At 33.8% G+C, this 17,254-nt stretch overlaps 5 protein-coding genes across 5 annotated transcripts; 3 read left to right on the plus strand and 2 right to left on the minus strand.

The window, feature by feature from the left end:
- The first annotated feature begins 342 nt into the window (after positions 1 to 342).
- LOC126857996 (uncharacterized) lies at positions 343 to 6,789 on the plus strand. The gene is made up of 6 exons (XM_050607981.1): positions 343 to 2,046; positions 3,222 to 3,897; positions 4,109 to 4,461; positions 4,583 to 5,378; positions 5,503 to 5,884; positions 6,039 to 6,789. The coding sequence occupies exons 2-6, from the start codon at positions 3,332 to 3,334 to the stop codon at positions 6,165 to 6,167; spliced, it is 2,226 nt and encodes a 741-aa protein (XP_050463938.1). The 5' UTR covers positions 343 to 2,046; positions 3,222 to 3,331; the 3' UTR covers positions 6,168 to 6,789.
- On the minus strand, positions 6,787 to 8,441 carry LOC126858024 (coiled-coil domain-containing protein 124). Its single transcript, XM_050608032.1, has 4 exons — positions 8,288 to 8,441; positions 7,696 to 7,860; positions 7,319 to 7,584; positions 6,787 to 7,112 (listed from the first exon to the last, which is right to left on the minus strand). The coding sequence occupies exons 2-4, from the start codon at positions 7,852 to 7,854 to the stop codon at positions 6,917 to 6,919; spliced, it is 621 nt and encodes a 206-aa protein (XP_050463989.1). The 5' UTR covers positions 7,855 to 7,860; positions 8,288 to 8,441; the 3' UTR covers positions 6,787 to 6,916.
- On the plus strand, positions 8,000 to 9,555 carry LOC126858027 (UPF0235 protein C15orf40 homolog). The gene is made up of 4 exons (XM_050608036.1): positions 8,000 to 8,258; positions 8,972 to 9,065; positions 9,206 to 9,333; positions 9,418 to 9,555. Exons 1-4 carry the CDS (start codon positions 8,145 to 8,147, stop codon positions 9,505 to 9,507), a joined length of 426 nt encoding a protein of 141 aa, XP_050463993.1. The 5' UTR covers positions 8,000 to 8,144; the 3' UTR covers positions 9,508 to 9,555.
- Positions 9,320 to 13,259, minus strand: LOC126858015 (arrestin domain-containing protein 2). Its single transcript, XM_050608019.1, has 6 exons — positions 12,522 to 13,259; positions 12,218 to 12,342; positions 11,544 to 11,761; positions 10,676 to 10,822; positions 10,341 to 10,562; positions 9,320 to 10,238 (listed from the first exon to the last, which is right to left on the minus strand). The coding sequence occupies exons 1-6, from the start codon at positions 12,632 to 12,634 to the stop codon at positions 10,047 to 10,049; spliced, it is 1,017 nt and encodes a 338-aa protein (XP_050463976.1). The 5' UTR covers positions 12,635 to 13,259; the 3' UTR covers positions 9,320 to 10,046.
- Positions 13,260 to 13,990: 731 nt separating this feature from the next.
- Positions 13,991 to 17,103, plus strand: LOC126858000 (BUD13 homolog). The gene is made up of 6 exons (XM_050607992.1): positions 13,991 to 14,335; positions 14,710 to 15,780; positions 15,909 to 16,173; positions 16,253 to 16,407; positions 16,580 to 16,764; positions 16,852 to 17,103. Exons 1-6 carry the CDS (start codon positions 14,223 to 14,225, stop codon positions 17,022 to 17,024), a joined length of 1,962 nt encoding a protein of 653 aa, XP_050463949.1. The 5' UTR covers positions 13,991 to 14,222; the 3' UTR covers positions 17,025 to 17,103.
- Positions 17,104 to 17,254: the final 151 nt, after the last annotated feature.

Consider the following 17,254-nt stretch of genomic DNA (forward strand, 5'->3'; position numbering starts at 1 on the left):
GTCGTCGCATATACGGCTAATATATTAACGCGTAAATTGTTATCTGTCTCCTGACAACGTTGGAGTGCAACGTCAAATTTGCACTGCTTATCGGCGTCCTCCGCCATGGAGCTTCTTCGAAATCCACAATCGACCATGCACTTGTATGCAGCGGGATGTATTCGCGGCGTAACGAAGGCAGATGATGCAAAATGCTAACATACCTTCTTATAATGATAATTAATCAGCCTCTCAATCCCTCCAGATTTAATGTCCACGATATGAACAGAGTACATAATCAAATAAGCGATACAAAAAAAATTATGTAACACAAAGATGACATTTGATATCGACTCGATGCTTAAGGATAAATTATCTTTTAACGCTTCTCTAGTAACATGTCCGTTAAAACGTCTCAAGTTTACTACTTTCTTCCTTATAATGTACTTCGAGTGCTATCTCGTACTCGTTTGTTCCGCAAACACATTTATTCAAAAAAGTGTCATTATCGCATCCTGTGTATGCATACTACCGCGCGAATTTTTTCTTATGCACGCTGGAAGAAATTACATTGGCTAGTTGGATATGAACAAGTCTCGTTGTTCGCAATAAATTATTCATTTTATGGACGAAGCTAAATATCTTGAAAATATAGCATCAGTTAGAATACTTTGAATTTGATATTTTGAATTCAAACAATCAATTTTTTCTCTCTTGTCATAAACCGAACGATAAAATCATTATTTTCATTAGGTCAACGACACTCATTCTTATCGTGATCTTCTGGATTATAGAACAGGAAATGCGCTATCATTTCCTTTATTTGCGCTACTCATCGATAACATAGTTACTCAGGTATAAATACACTTTTATAAAATTTTAATTTATCTTTATTCTCTAGAAAAAATAATTTTTATTATTACTTATAGTTAATTGCATTAATAATTAGATCTTTTTCGAGATAGTCGGTCCATTTTTTTTGTCCTACTATTTAGTACTGTTATTTACTGGTACCTACCTACCCCTCCCCTTTCCGAGGCAATCATCGTGAGTCACTTTAATAGGTCAGACAATTATAAAATCTTTCACGCTCGTGTCCACGTATGTTCGCGATTTATAAAATCTCTTCCGGTCGTGAAGATTTCCATTCAAGGGAGAATACCGCTACCAGTCTACTTAAACATAATCGTTCCCGAAAGGGATAACATCAAAGGGTGGCGTCAAAATACGAATTAGTCCGCATAAGAAAGAGAGAGATCTCTAATACTTGAATCTTTAATTATATTGTAGATCTTTTATTATCAGATAATATTTATTAAATGATGTAGATGTACAGTGTCGTTTATAACTTTCACTTTCGCAAAAAAAATAGCGTTGCTTTTATAACGAACACATGTACATTTTGCGGAGAAATTTCATTTATAATATGATGATTACAAGCAAACCAAAGTAGGTAGGTAAAGCCGATGCGGACTTTCTAAACGCCCTGTATACAAGCGATTTCCCGATGGTAGGGGTACCACCGGTCTCACTCTTTCTCTCTCTTTTTCTCATTCGCTCTCTTTTTCTTTCTCTCTTGCTAAGCCCATCCGTGTGTGCCCGAGAGACGTACAATGGCCGCCGTGAGCCAACGTGCTGCGCGTCTCGAGTATTAATCGTCCTCAATTTTCCCGTCTTAATTTGCCGGCTGAGAGACGCCCACAAAAAAAAAAAAAATGCACGCTCCGCCGCGGTGGTACCATTCGGCGCGAGTCCGTTCGACAGCGTGCTCCGATGAACGTCCGCGTCGTCCTGACGTATCGTCATTGCGTACGCTCTTTGACGAAAACACAGTGGCCGTCGACACGCGACCGATTGCATACGGACGCATTACATCGTTGGAACGCGGTTGCTAAATCTTCGCCAAGACTTCGATGACAATTGAGGCGAACGTTGCGAACGTCAATATTGTGCTTCTGTTAATATTCATAGTGCGCATCCTGAAATAGAAGTGTCATTCGTTAGATCAGTGCATTCATGTCCCCTGGTGTTATTATGTATCTTGTATATATCGCTCGCTTAAAGAAGGTAATTAATATTTTTGCTCTGTAAATACTTTGTAAGTCTAATGTAGTGTTGGGGCTATAAAAATCAAGAGACATAATACGTATCGTCAAATATATACATAATATCCTTGAAAGACTTGTCGTGCATATGTCTTTTTTAATGGCAATTTCGAAAAAAATTGACACGTATTTTTTAAATAAAACTGTCACATCAAAATCTACGAAGTCCAAATATGTATTAAATATTGAAAATATTGACGATACGACAGAAAAATTCTTCATGTATATATACGCTTATTCATCTCCCTCCTACGTAGATAATTCGTCCAATCTAGCTGGATTAATACGCTTTAAACTGATGATACTCTCGTGACGCTTCATTCACTGTTATGTTTATAAAGCTTTTAAGAATAACATTGTCGATGAACGCATCCCGTATAGCATATATTTCTGCGAAAAAAAAAAGTGAAATCATTGAATTACATATGTACATTATACGCTCTAATGTTATCCTTTTCCTGGTGCGATTAAATGAAAGATCGTTCCGTTAGATAAACTATACTTACGTCGCTGTAAAAGAACGTACAATCAATTATTCGGTTGAATTCGTGCCAATCTAGATTTTTACCTACGGCATTTTATTCAAATTTATGTTGATGCAAAAATATGTAACTTACGTTTTTTTTTTCTTAAAAATAAGCGCCAATTTGCATCAATTTTAGATAAGAATATCGTTCCTGAAAAAAAATATTCATCCAAGGTTATTTCAAATTATTCGAGCGTAGAAAACAAGACTTTCGTTTTTCGCGGGGAAATCTGATTGCCTGACTACATAGAACGTATGAAAAGCGTTACAAGCCGAGAAAGTCGATGTTTGCGCAATAAACATCCGTCAGTTTATAATTATAACACTGACGATTTGAAGGAAATCGATCGTACCGAGTGGCATTTAAAACTAACAAAAATTACATCTACTAATAATAACTGCTTAGCTAATATTAATTTACCCATAATTGATGTGTTGAATATAAACATTTTTAAATTCGCATAAATTATATTGAATAAAGATACAATTATTACGTATACTCAAGAAATTACAAAAAAAATATGAATCAGTTTTTCAACTCATTAAAATAAAATCGAGATTATACACGCATAAAATAGATCACTAATACATTTTAATATTTCCTTTTATAGACAACAAATTAGAAAATATATACCAGTGCTATGGCGTATATTCCGTACTCGATGTTTAAGAATCGGCTATTCTGATGTATTTATGATTCGACTGTCTCAAAGAAGAGGCAATGGCAACGAAAGTAGAGGAGACTCCCTCGCCTCCAACGGGGTCTCCTTGGTACGGCAAGCTTTTCGAGTGTTGGTGGAATCGGAGTCGAGTTAGTCCCGGAAGAATCGAGCTGCCCGATTGCGACTTCTTCATCGTGGCACCGCGACGTACCTTGCGTATTCTCAAGCCGTCCCTGAAGAGCGGCTGGTATTACGAGAGCACGGCGATCGACCGGCCGGAATCAGTCAACGATAATTTCTTCGCCCGATGGACCAAGAGGCCGCATCCGTCCGGTAACTGCAGATGCTCCTTCCGCCAGTCCACCGGCGCGTTGAGCACGACCGAGGAGCGAATTATATCCGCGGAACTGAATCGTATCCGAACGAGCCTCTGCGAGGGCGAGAAAAACGCGCGCGACATTGAGGAACTGGAGCAAAAAGTTTCGGTGAATCTACAAAAATTGCGGGATAACGCGGTCGCTGATCGCATAAATGAGGCGAACGAGACGGCGGTGCCTCCGACACTAACGGATCGCCAGACGTTCGAACAAAATGCAAAACAACAAATTGTTAAAGATTTAGAAAGGTAAGTTTATCGTTCTAGTAGGAAACAATAAATAAGAATGGGAAGTACAAGATTTTATCACCTTCAAATAAATATCTTAACAGTATATTATCATATAAATAAAATTTCCTCATTGATTTCTAATTTTTTTCTCTATTCATATTCTCTCTTGCATATACTATTAAATAAATTCACATGTTATAAAAATTAATATAAATTATAAACAAATCAGGTATATCAATACGCTTCTAGAAGAAGTACTCGATGACACTGTTAAACATGTAACTGGCAAAGAAAAAAATGGTGCTCAACACTCTTGGCAACAAACAAAAAATAATTTGAAATCTGAGTCTGATAAGCCCAAAGATAAAATTTCGAGAAAGAGAGACAAAGATGAGTCTTTTTTTATCGATATTAATTCCCGCCTTCCAATAGACAAGACGCAAGAGCAATGGAGCGTAAAAAATGAATGTAAGAAGCAATTTGCTAGAGTTTCGGCAGGCGAGGGTTATGTGAATCCCGCTTTTGTCGGTTCGACAGACGAATTAGTTTCTTTAGACTTTGATCATTCCGCAAGAAAACGCGGTAAGCAACATATTTACGAAAATAAGATTATTTATTATAATACTGTATTTTTTTTTTAAGATTCGTCTCGTACAATGTAAGAACTTTTTTATATTTATACATATTATTTTTTACGGAACAGCTGACTTGTATTTTGGAATACAAGGAAATACCGAGAGCATCGCTCCAGAAAAATTAGACTGCGTGGATTCCGGAATAAACAGCGTGGAAACGATCGAATTTCAATTACTTGATCAAGAGCCCAGTTTTGAGCAGTCTCTTTTACAAATCATCGATGAAAAATTAGGAAGAAGTTCTCTGACGAATAATTCGGAGGAGGATAACCCTGAGAAAAATTTGCGAAAAGCGATTTCTGAGATCAATTCTCAAGAGACTATACAAACTTCGTCCAGCCTTGAAATATTACCAACTAGTAATTCCGATAAAGTGGAGCATCAGGAGGATGCCATTAACACAGAAACTAATTTCGAGAAACTACGCTTGGAATTTCAAAGTAACGGCACGCCTCTGAACCACGGAACTCGATCGAAATTCGATACGAAATTAATGGAGACCGCTCCTATCGAACTCAAGGATTATAAGAAAGAATGGACGGAGTTCGATGGTATTTCTTCACAAGAAAGTATTCGTCGAAGTCTTCGCGATTCAATAACGTTTCGAAGGAACAGAAAACCAACTATAGTCTTTCTACATGGCTTTGGTTCCTCGGCAGAGATCTTTGAACATCAACTTCAATATTTCTCTTCTCTTGGTTATCCTTGCATCGCTCCCGATATGCTTGGACACGGTATGAGTTCAGCGCCTGGACGATCTAGAGATTATCATTTTAGCAAATTACTCAAGGATTTAGACGCTGTTTTACATCATTACGCTTTCAAATCCGGCGAAAAGTGTGTTTTGGTGGCACATAATTATGGGTATGTTGCTTTTTGTGTAAAAGCTGTGTGAGATGTTCTTTTTTGATTTCAAAAAATTTATTTTAAAAATTGTTAATTTTTTTTAGATAAATTGTAAAATGAATATGTGTATATCATGTTCCAGATGTAGCTTTGCTACGGCATTAGCTTGTAAATATGATAGCAATATTCACCAGCTAGTGCTAATATCGGGAGGAGGTCCGACTCCTCTGGCCCCGCCGAGTACGGAATGCGCGGGGCACTGCTGTCTCAGGGCAATTCTCGCACCTTTTTTAATGTGCGGTCTTCATCGAGATATTTTATATTCCGCGCGAGGCCGTCAGCATCCTTATTGCGGTCACGAATCGACGGAACAGTGGCCTTCCCACATGAAATACGTATTGGACGGCATGATCTGGCCTCAAGGTGACTATGCTTTTCACAGAAAGATATGCACACCGACGCTTCTAGTGCACGGACTAAGGGACAATAAAGTTTCGCTGGTACAGGAGTGTCAAATGGAAAGGGTGAGTTTATATTACGATTAATCCTTAACCGCGCGATTAACATATATAAATAATAAAAATATTAAATTATATAAAACTTTTTACATATCAACCATTTGTTTTGTTGTCAAGAACAATATGACAATAAATTCATTTTTTACTTCAAATTTTTCAGACAATGATGAAAGCTTTCCTTGAAGCTATTCCAATGGCTGGTCATAGCCCAATGACTGAGTGCCCTCAGCAATTAAATCATATGATACATTGTTTTATAGATTTGTGGAAAAACAAAAAATGGCAGTGATATTATATGATAATTTCAATTTAGAAATAATCACCTAAAAATCTATATGATATTGAAATTGTGTCGACTGAGTCGATTAACAGATTTTATCAAATATTTAAATATAATATAAAAAAGTTTGCGTATATTAAGTGGAAGGAATTCAGCAATATTATGAGATTCAAGAAGATTCAATTCAATCAGAAAGATAAATGATATAATTTGAGTGGCCTCGTAAATGTGCCAAAATTTGTGTTAATAAAATAATATGAAATGACTTATTCGCCCCGATCACTTGAAGTAACTTGGAAATTTTGTCTTTATAATTATCAATATATATTTTATTTCATTTTAAATCTGAATTTTTAATATACCTGAGAGAATTGTTATTGCTATAAATATCATAAATGAAATGTATATGCAAAATCTTATTTAAACTAAATAATTTTTACTCGAAACTTATTTCATTGTCGTGCCAGATAAAAAGAAGAGTTATATTCAAAGTGATCTAGCAAATATCGTGAACAGAGGCTATGGAATAGCATATACACCAAAGATCATTTATATATATCGTTATTTCATAGATAGTATTTTTTAATATAAGTTATTCGTTTTTACAAATAAAATTGTATACAGCTGATTATATTGTTGCAGTGTAATTGTTATTTAATAACCAAATTTAACATTTAGAGATTAAATAATCAGTCAGTGATGTGCGCAAGTACGTACCGAGCGCGTCCGTTTGATATCAATATTATTTGATATCATTATCATTTATTCAGTAATTTCTGATTAAGCGGATTCTCAGGTGATTTTATCCATTCTTTCCTAAGTATCTGTTTCAACTGACTCAATCTCAAGGTAGGATTTTGTTCTTTAATCACTGGCAACATTTTTTCCTCAAAGGTTGCATATGCTGCTTTCATTCGTTTCTCCGGATGTCGGTCAATATCTGGATCTTTTGAACTGAAAATAAAATGATGCAAATCGAGATAAGGAAAGAAAATAAATACAATTGTTATATATGCAATTGCACATATGCATTATCGATTTTGCGACTAAACCTTCAATCTACACTTATTCTTATCACTGCAATTGTGTACATAAGATCGAATTTTAATAGAGCATTTAATACTCCATCAATTGTTTTCTAATATCTTGAAAATAATTACCTTAAAATAGATATAGCTTCATCTATACCATGAGCTGTTTCAGCTTCCAAAGTTATTCTATTTAAATTTTCTTCTATTGGTTTCTCCTCCTCTTTTTTCATAGCCACTTGATTTCGTTTCTCGGTGATAGCAACAATTTCAGCTCTAGTAATTTTGGATGCTGGTTGTTTGCCACCGACTTTTATATTTGCCATTTCCTTTTCAAGCAAAGCTTTAGCTTCCGCTTTTTTTTCTAATTGTTGTTGACGTTTTCTCTCAAGTTCTTCCTGTATATATATAACAATATGTAATAATAATAATAATATATAATTATATTTTTTTTTATTTTTTTTCTTAATAATATAAAATAGATTCTTTATAATAATGCTAAAACCTACTTGTTTTTGTTTTTTCTTCAACATCTGTTTACTATTATCTTCCCAGGCCTTATCTTCAGCTTCCATTGCTTTTTTTATATTTTCGGCTTCTTTAGCTGCCGCTTTTCTAGCTCGGGCGGCAACCGCCTTACTATTCTCACCCACGAATTTTTTCGGCATATTGATCTGTAACATGCAAATCTTGATAATTATTCGTGATTCTTGTATAATAAGTATTATTTCCGTTATTTTTAAAAATAGCGGGCGGATGTAGAGATTACTATATTTGAGTTGGTAATAATCGCAGCACATGCGCGGAATCACATCGTGAAAGCTGTTAAGATTCAGGTTAAGAGACTCCGAAATAATTTACGTTTTAAAGTCATAAACAACATATAAAAACTCATATATGTGTGTAGTATATTCCGTTTTAATAGATAAACACAGATGATAAATGGCATCAAAAATTCATGATTACGCGACTGAATAAAAGCGGCTGCAAAATTTATTTAATTGTGACGCGTGAAATGTCGAAACAACGATCCGCGAAAAATGAGAAGACACGGAAGGGGGCGACTGCCGATGTGAGTGATTATTTTAGCATAAAGCTCACCGATTCCTTGCTTGCAGGATATACGATCACCTATCGCGAAAATAATATGACATTTTCTATTCGACACTTTAACATCTCTGACACTTTTCAGTATCAATATAAAAGTGACTAGACTCACTTCTACCAACCGTACAGTTACAGCTCACATTACATATAATTTGAAAGTTACATGTAAGATGTAATTGGACAAAGTACCGCACATAGATGAAATGTTTTTTACATAGTATGTATATGACTGGACGATAAAAAGCGATGCAGTAATCAATCATTCATATATTTTTAGCGCCGCTTTTTATTCTAAACGCATTGATTAATTTTATGATGGCATATTATTGAAAACAATTTAAAATAAAAGTTTTAATATTAAAATTTTAGGGAACATTTTTTTGAGAAATAATTTTTTAGCGAAAAGCGTAAGATATTTGATTATCCATCAACTTGCTTAAACTTGAGGCTTACGGCTTTTTGCATGCTGGACAAGACAACGCTAGGGAATAATATATAATTTACACACCTTGACCAATCAAAATTTCTCGTTTTTTTTTAAATAATATAGAAATATATAATATATGTAACGAAAGATTACATTGATGAACGCATTATTGTTACATATATGCCAAAAGTGTATCTTGATACACACATGTATCAAGATATTCATTTGTTAATTAATACATTGTTTTGCAGAATCAATCTACAGGACCTGTGGTCTTAAATAAAGATGGAAATGTAGCGATAAAAATTCAGGCTAAACCCGGAGCAAAATGTAACAATGTAACCGGTAATAAAAAATATTATTCAACAAATTTTATGTTTGTTGAATTTTTATTATAGAGGATTATTCATTCCTTTTTTATAAAAAAACGAGATTTTTTTAACAAAATCATAATGACTTAAAAAGGTGTAAATAAATATTTATAGATATTTCCGACGAAGCAGTAGGCATTGCAATCTCAGCTCCACCAATGGAAGGCGAAGCAAATGCGGAACTTGTTAAGTATTTAGCCTCGATTTTTGAACTAAGAAAATCCGATGTATCTTTGGACCGTGTAAGTATATTTAATCCAGTAGTTTACAAGATGATTTTATTAATATCTGCATGTCAATAAACTTTTATTTTCTATTTTATGCAGGGATCTCGAAGTCGACAAAAAGTAGTTATAGTATCGGGAATCACAACAGATCAAGTTTTAGCAAAATTGAAAAAAGAAATGGGCAATTAAAAAGTTTTTCTTTACTGCATAAAAGGCCTTTTTATCATTAATTATTTTTCTCAAATTAATATATAATTTTTTTTCATAAATACACTTTAATCTGATTTATTTTTAATTTTATGTTACTTATTTTCTGCATATTTCTGTGTAATGAATGCCAATCATTTTTTACAATATTATACAATTTATACATTTCTGTTTCTCTTTATGAAAAGAGAGTTAGTGTATTGTCAGTATTCATAAAATTTAATATACTATGTAATATTAAAATTTTTAGCAATTATATATATTTGCATCAAGTTCAATATTTTCAAAAATCATCATCGATTCTTAAAAATTTTACACGAGCGTTGCTGTGACTAGCAATAGAAAATCGATGAAGATTTTTATTGGAGTATTTATATAAGCGCATGTGCGCGCAGTTTTGTGATCGTAGAAAATTAGTACTTTTAACCAAGGTACTATTTATCCACATACATACATACACACACATATATATAACTCTCTTATAATAACTCTCGATATATCTATAATAGATAGATCGACCTTCATTCTTGTATCTCGAAAGCTTTGTCATCGAGCCAAGGTCGGAAGATGGGTAATGTCGATGGGTAATGGGCACCCCGTTTGGATGGCGCCGTACCAGCTGGTGCACCCTCCGGCCTTAACGGATACGTAGCCAGTACGATAGGTATTTGTAACTTGATCTCTTTGTCCAAACTTTTGGGACTTATGACGAACTGCGAGAAATATTTATTATAAGCGGATCTTAGCGTCCTCACGGAAATGCTTCCGTTTCTGACGATGGAATTTTTTTATTATATATTTTTTCCAACACTTACATAAACGTGATAAAGAACGTTGATCAAATGACACCCTCGCAAATTTGTCGGCGGCAAAGGAGGAACGTACATTTGTTCGTTCAACCATTCTTCGCCTTCGCCCGGTCGAATTTTTCCTCTTGAAACGCTCGCCAGTTCCCTGGTCTCGCTAGCGAGCACTTTACCCCGACATAAATATTGTATCGTTTCGGTAAGCGACGCCTTGGTCGACTTCATCGTCACCTGTTAATTAGAAATTTTCAAAGAAACTTTTCGTGCTTTTTTTAAAACATTATCTCAAAATTATTAAAAATATCGAAATTACATTCGTTAGCTACGTTAATTACGACGTATACCTTACTGCGATTGCTGACAGTCGCAGAAATACCGATTGTTTCTCCAGGTACATATCCACCCCGATCCAGACTCACTCTGCAGAATACAGGCCCGCCCGATACGCAAGAAACACCCACACGCTGTTCGATCTCTTGTCTCGCAGGTTGCTGTTAATTACAAAAATATCTTATTTATATGTGAATTTTTTTTAATAAGCCTACTCGACATCAGAAACAACATTTAAACATTTTAAAAAGAAGATTGCATCTCTAAATATAAATACTCTGAACTAATACTACTAAACGCCTATATTTATGGTTAAACAATGCCCGTCAATGAATGTTGCCTCTACCTACGCAAAAATTTTTCTTGCGCAATTTTCTAGAAATGCAAATGTATCGCTGCCGGAAAATATGGGTGGATCGTGATTTCACCACGATCTATACGAGTATTATTACGTTGCAAACACGAATCATATGCAAACAGAATGTTCTGCATTTTATTATTTTTAATATTATTAAAAAAAATGTCTGCGAATTAAATATAATATATTATATCGAATATATTTTCTCTCTTTAAATTCTTTGCCGCGCTTCAAGTTATTTGCAACGCTTTCCTCACGGGTTGATGACCAGTATTTGGAACTCGGTTATGGTAATGCAAATTGAGTATTCATTTAATTGCGTGCGTGAAACACTTTCTTTGCTCTTAATCGATTTCGTAAAGCTTGGGTGTTTATAATAATTTTTCATCCAAATTGCTTTCCAGCAATTAAAAAACGAAAATATTTAATTATCGAAGGGATTATTGTGACGTGAAGAGACCATATATTTAAATAAATTAAATCTGCAAATGTTAATTTGTTCATTAACATAACGAAACTCTCACCGCTAATATCGGAGGTTCCAGATTTAAATCGATCGGATTCATAACGATGAAGACCTGTTGATTTTTATGCGTAAGTCCACCTGGCTCGCGAAGGGCCGCTTTACAATAATATTGCACCCATCCGTGCTTTCCGAGGAAAGTAGAAGGTAGACCCAACGGCAAACCCAATTTGAAGGGAAAACTGTGTATTCCCGGCGATAGCAATGACGGCCCTTCGCCTATATAAAATTGCGTCGCCATCAGAAAAGAACATAAAGTTATTAAAACTCTTTAATTATACAGGGTGGACCCAAACGTTTCGGCGAAACTTTGAGATTTTATAGGAAATTTAATTCTAAACAAAAAATTTCTAAACATGCATAAAAAAATACTTCCTTAAAAAGTTAGCGCCCAAAAACCTCTTAAAAATAATATAGATAATATATATATATATATATATATATATATATATATTTAATTATATAATTATTATATAATTATATAATTATTATAATTGCAAATTATTATAAAGATACTTTTCATGTTAAGCTATTATTATACGGTGAACATAAATATAATTCATTGTGTTATTTATAAAGATAGAGATGTATTTTAAAACGTAAAATTAGGATTTTAAATAATGACATAGTCATTGAATTATGTACATGCGACACAACTCGAAATAATTAATTCACCTGGTTCGCCCAGCAATCGCATGCGAAAATCAATGTAGTTCTCTTTATCGTAAACTCTTTCGGCACGTTGACTGCGTACCCGAACTACACCTTCTCCCACAACATGGAAATGAAGTCCGGAAACACTACGATAACGTATCCCACATTATTAATTTGCTTTACGCACTCGATAGGATTCGATCTAGCATCGTATCGCATCGGTAAAAAAAACTTCTAACGCTAACTTGATTTCTTTATATGCATAAAATTAATTTCTTCAAATATTAATGCAAATTTTTCTGATTTTTTTTTTAATATTACTTACTAAGCCTCATCGTCCAGCTCTATGAGAACACGACCGGACAAGAAGTGTCCAGGGAAATACAGTAGATTTGTATTATCGAAAAGTATTAAGAACTTGCTGAGCTTCCTCGTCATCCTGCCGCCGAGGAGAACACTTTTTCAACTATATGTATTTACAGAGACTGACGGTTCGTGCGAGCGTTTACGTCACCGCGGCTTCACGCTCACTGAATGCACATCAAGGTATGCGCAAGGAACAATCTTTTTTTTCCATTCGCTATCTCATGATGCGAGGTGAGAATCACTGGCTTGCATCGCATCAGCACGTCCGTAGCACGCGTCTCTCCCTCTCGTTTCTGTCTTCTGTCTTTCTCTTTTTCTCTCTTCCACAAACTCTTTTGCAGGCTAGCGAGAATAGTGGTACCAGTTATGCCACGATGCACCTCATCATCGCATTTTTGTCCATTCGAAGATAGCGGCACATTCCGCACGGGTTCAATTTTCACGATCGATGTAGATGATCGAACGAAGATTGATGAGCATCAACTCGCCCCGATACGATAGCTCCTGGTTGTCGCCCACCGCGAACCTTATTCCTGTCACCTTTTCGCAATGGTCCGCTCCTTGCCCATTCTTGGAGACGCACTCACTTTCGCTCCCTACCTCCTGCCTCCTGGCTACTTCTTTTCCACTTCCAATCCAGTCCTGTATTTCCGACTAGTCTCTCTCATCTCACCTGACTGGTCTCACCTGACTGGTCTCACCTGACTGATACTTTTTATGTTGGCCAATATTGTATATTTACCGTTTTTGACATTTCATGTTATTTGAACCGCGTTAAGGTTTATCGATAAAAATGAAAGACGCGATGAGGCTTAGCAAGTGCAAAGCAATAATGAAAAAATTATTTATTGAGATCTATTATTTATGAATCAATCTGTAATGAATTTAGCAATAGCAGATATTCATATAAATATAAAATATATGCAATAATATCTATTGAATCGATAAATATTTTTGTTTGAAAAAAAAAGAAACAATTATTCGCATTTATCTTATACTCATATTTTTTTTTATTATACGTGTATACGCAATATAATCAAAATTACATCAAATATTTCTTTTTTTTTTCTTTTTTCTTTTTCTTCATGCTGATAATTTTGATATAGATTGAAGTATATTAAAAATAAATTTTTTGTTTTTATAGAATTGTAATCTTAGTTATTTTTTTCTTTTTATTTATTTGTCTATTATAGAGAATTTTATCTATATATTTATGATTATAGCAGATAGCAGCTCGTTAGATATTCATTTATAAAGAAAAAAAGAAAAAATATGAATCGAAAAAAATTCGTTTGCGAAATATTTTGCATATGATTATTAATTCGAAATTGCGATTTGGAGCACGCATTTGACAACTAGAACAGTCCGGGCAACTGTCAAGCTTGATTCACACTTCGCACAAACTTGAGCCACTTGAGGATGAAAACAATCATCTACGTATGCAACGTCGTGTAGTGTGGTCGCAAGAGTAGAACTCTACTCCGGTCACAAATATCGAATAGAAGAATTAATGTGTGTGATATAGTTTGTTATTTATTATCGATAAAAGCATAGTTATTAAAGATCTCGTAAAAAAAATCTGTAATTATATATATCGTCTAATGATTTATACTGTGCATCGAAGCATCAAACTGTCTGTAATTTAAAATTCTCTGGCGATATGGAAAATAAAGTAATAAATCAAAAGGAATATTTGAAAAAATACATATCTTCGGGCGATACAAATGACAAAAAGAAAAAAAAGAAGAAAAAATCCAAAACGAGAACAAAAACGTAAGAATCATTGTAACATCAATGATGAATGCATTGAGGTTATGTTTGAGGTTAGATTTATTTAGATTGCGTTATGTTGTGTGACTATCATGCATTTCTGGAATTTAACAAGAAGCAGATTTATGATTTTTAGATATAGCTGTTTAGAAAGAAAATTACTTTCTTTATTTCTGTCTACTTTTCTGTTTAGATTTATGCATAAGATACAATTGCGTTACAATTATACAGAATTAAATCAATATTTGTTTTGAAACTGAGAACTTCCTAATTTCTCACAGTGTTCAATTGAAGTTTATAAGTTTTTTAGTATTTGTAAATTGTTTGGAATTTTTTGTTTGATGATGTCATTTATATCTCATGTCATGTTTTTACAGAGTAAAAATTATAGATGATGACATAGATTTGAAGAACATGCGGCCTATTGAAGAGGGTGAATTCGATATCCTTTTAAATGGAGAAGACGCTCCTCAAATTGCTGGTATAATTGACGAACGTGGACCAGTTAATTTCACAGACAAAAGAAAATGGAAAATTATAACTGAAAATGAAGAAGGGGATTTAACTATTATTAATCGTATTACAAATGACAAAACATTTCAAATGGATAAAATAGATGCCAATCAGAATAAGAATGATGAGTCTGATTTGAGTCCATCTGGATCTAGGCATTCTAAGCATGCAGATATAATACTACATAGAAAATCTGAAAATAAATTTAAAGATAATGACTCAGATTTGAGTCCACCTAGATCTAAGCATTCTAGAAATGAGGATCTAGATATAAATTCACATCGAAAATTTAAAGGTGGAACTAAAGATAATGATTTAGACTTGAGTCCACCTAGGCAGTCAAGGAATAATGATTCTGACTTGAGTCCACCTAGACAATCTAGGAATAACGACAATGACTCGGATTTGAGTCCACCTAGATCTAGATATTCTAAGAATAAGCATATAAATTTAAATTCATGTAAAAAATCTAAAGATAAATCTAAGGATAATGATTCAGATTTAAGTCCACCTAGGCAGTCTAAGAATAAATATTCTAACTTGAGTCCATCTAGACAATCTAGGAATAACGACAATGATTCGGATTTGAGTCCACCAAGACAATTTAGAAATTACAACTCAGATCTAGATCTATCTAGAAAAAACATGAAACATTCGACTCACAGTACATCTGAACGAAACTATAGGAGTTCACGTAACAGAGACAGTGATTTGGATTTTAGCCCATCTAGAAAACGCAAGCAGAATTTAGATACAGATTTGTATGAAAGCAGAAAAAATAAAAAAAGCAGAGATTCATATTCAAGCACATCACGACGCAAAGAACACCGATCTCGGAAAGAGGATTCGCCATATTCCAGTTCACGTAGAATCGACAAAGGACAAGATTATTATGATAAAAATTCATCCAGATTTAGTAAAAAAGATATATCAAAGTAAATTGATGATAATTTTGTCGAAATAAAACAATAGAATTCCAATAAAAATAACGATCAAATATTATGTATATTTTGTCATTTTTCGAATATCTGTGAAATGATTAATGTAATATTTTTTTGAACAGGTCAAGCAGAGCAAAGCGGAAGGAATATGAAGATCGAGATCGTAAATCTCAATCAAATTCGGATACAAGAGAGAAAAGAAAAAAATCGCGATGGGATGAAGAAACAAACGATCTTGAAAGCGGACAAGCGGAAAATCATTCGAAAAGTCATAACGACCGAATGACAAAAACATTAGACGGAAAAGTAGCAGGATTTCAAGCTGCGAAAGAATTGCGAGAGGAAATTGAGAATCATAAACGACAAGATGCGGAGTTGTTTAGCAAGGTATTGTTTTTTACAATACAAATTTATAAAAAAAAAAAATAATTCATTCATAGAGATAATAAATGTTAAATTGTCTCAGTTAAGTAACGAGGTTAGCGGAAAAGGACAAGCTACAATTGTGCGTGATAAACAAACGGGAAGAAAGCGCAATTTTGAAGAAGAAGCAGCGAAAAATCGTGAACAACAAAAAAAACAACAAGAGATAGATGAGAAGTATGCCAAATGGGGCAAAGGGTAAGCGATCTTTTTGTTTTTATCGATTATTACATCTTATTAATATTTCCATCTTTCATTGGAAATATATTTTGATTTTAAATTCTTTTATTAATTAATAAATATGTATAACTCAGCTCATTCTGTGATCTTCCCATGATATATAATATGTAGTAATTTACATCTTTTCTAGTCTGAAACAAATGACGGATCGCGAAGAAAAATTAAAGGATGACTTATATGAGATGAATAAACCATTAGCAAGATATGCGGATGATGCAGATTTAGATAAACAATTGAGGGAACAAGAGAGAGAAGGTGATCCCATGTTGAAGTATATAAAACAAAAGCAGATAAAAGAGGGAAAAAGAAAACCAGGTACTTAGTTCGCAAACGTAATTCTATTATGATTTTTCATATTATATATTTCATAAAGTTTATCACCTGATAATTTGTCAATTTTAGAACCGCCACAATATCAAGGATCATACGCGCCAAATCGATTTGGTATTAAACCTGGTTACCGGTGGGACGGTGTCGATAGAAGTAACGGATACGAAAAGAAGTGGTTCGAGACGCAAAATGCAAAGGTAGCGCTGCAAGAAGAAGCCTACAAATGGAGTACATCAGATATGTGATTACGCATAATTATATATTATAATGATAGAAATTTTTCATTTCCATTATTTGTTAATAAAGAAGGAAATTTTGTACAAACGTGTTCCGGTATATATATATATATATATATATATATATATATATATATATGTAATATATAAATTTTTTTTTATTTTCTCGACATGTGATACGCTGTGTTTCTAACGTAGAAAAATTCGTATCGTGTATCCGTAATATCTTTATCCTTATC

This window comes from Cataglyphis hispanica, chromosome 23, assembly GCF_021464435.1.
Source record: "Cataglyphis hispanica isolate Lineage 1 chromosome 23, ULB_Chis1_1.0, whole genome shotgun sequence".
NCBI classification, from domain to species: domain Eukaryota; kingdom Metazoa; phylum Arthropoda; class Insecta; order Hymenoptera; family Formicidae; genus Cataglyphis; species Cataglyphis hispanica.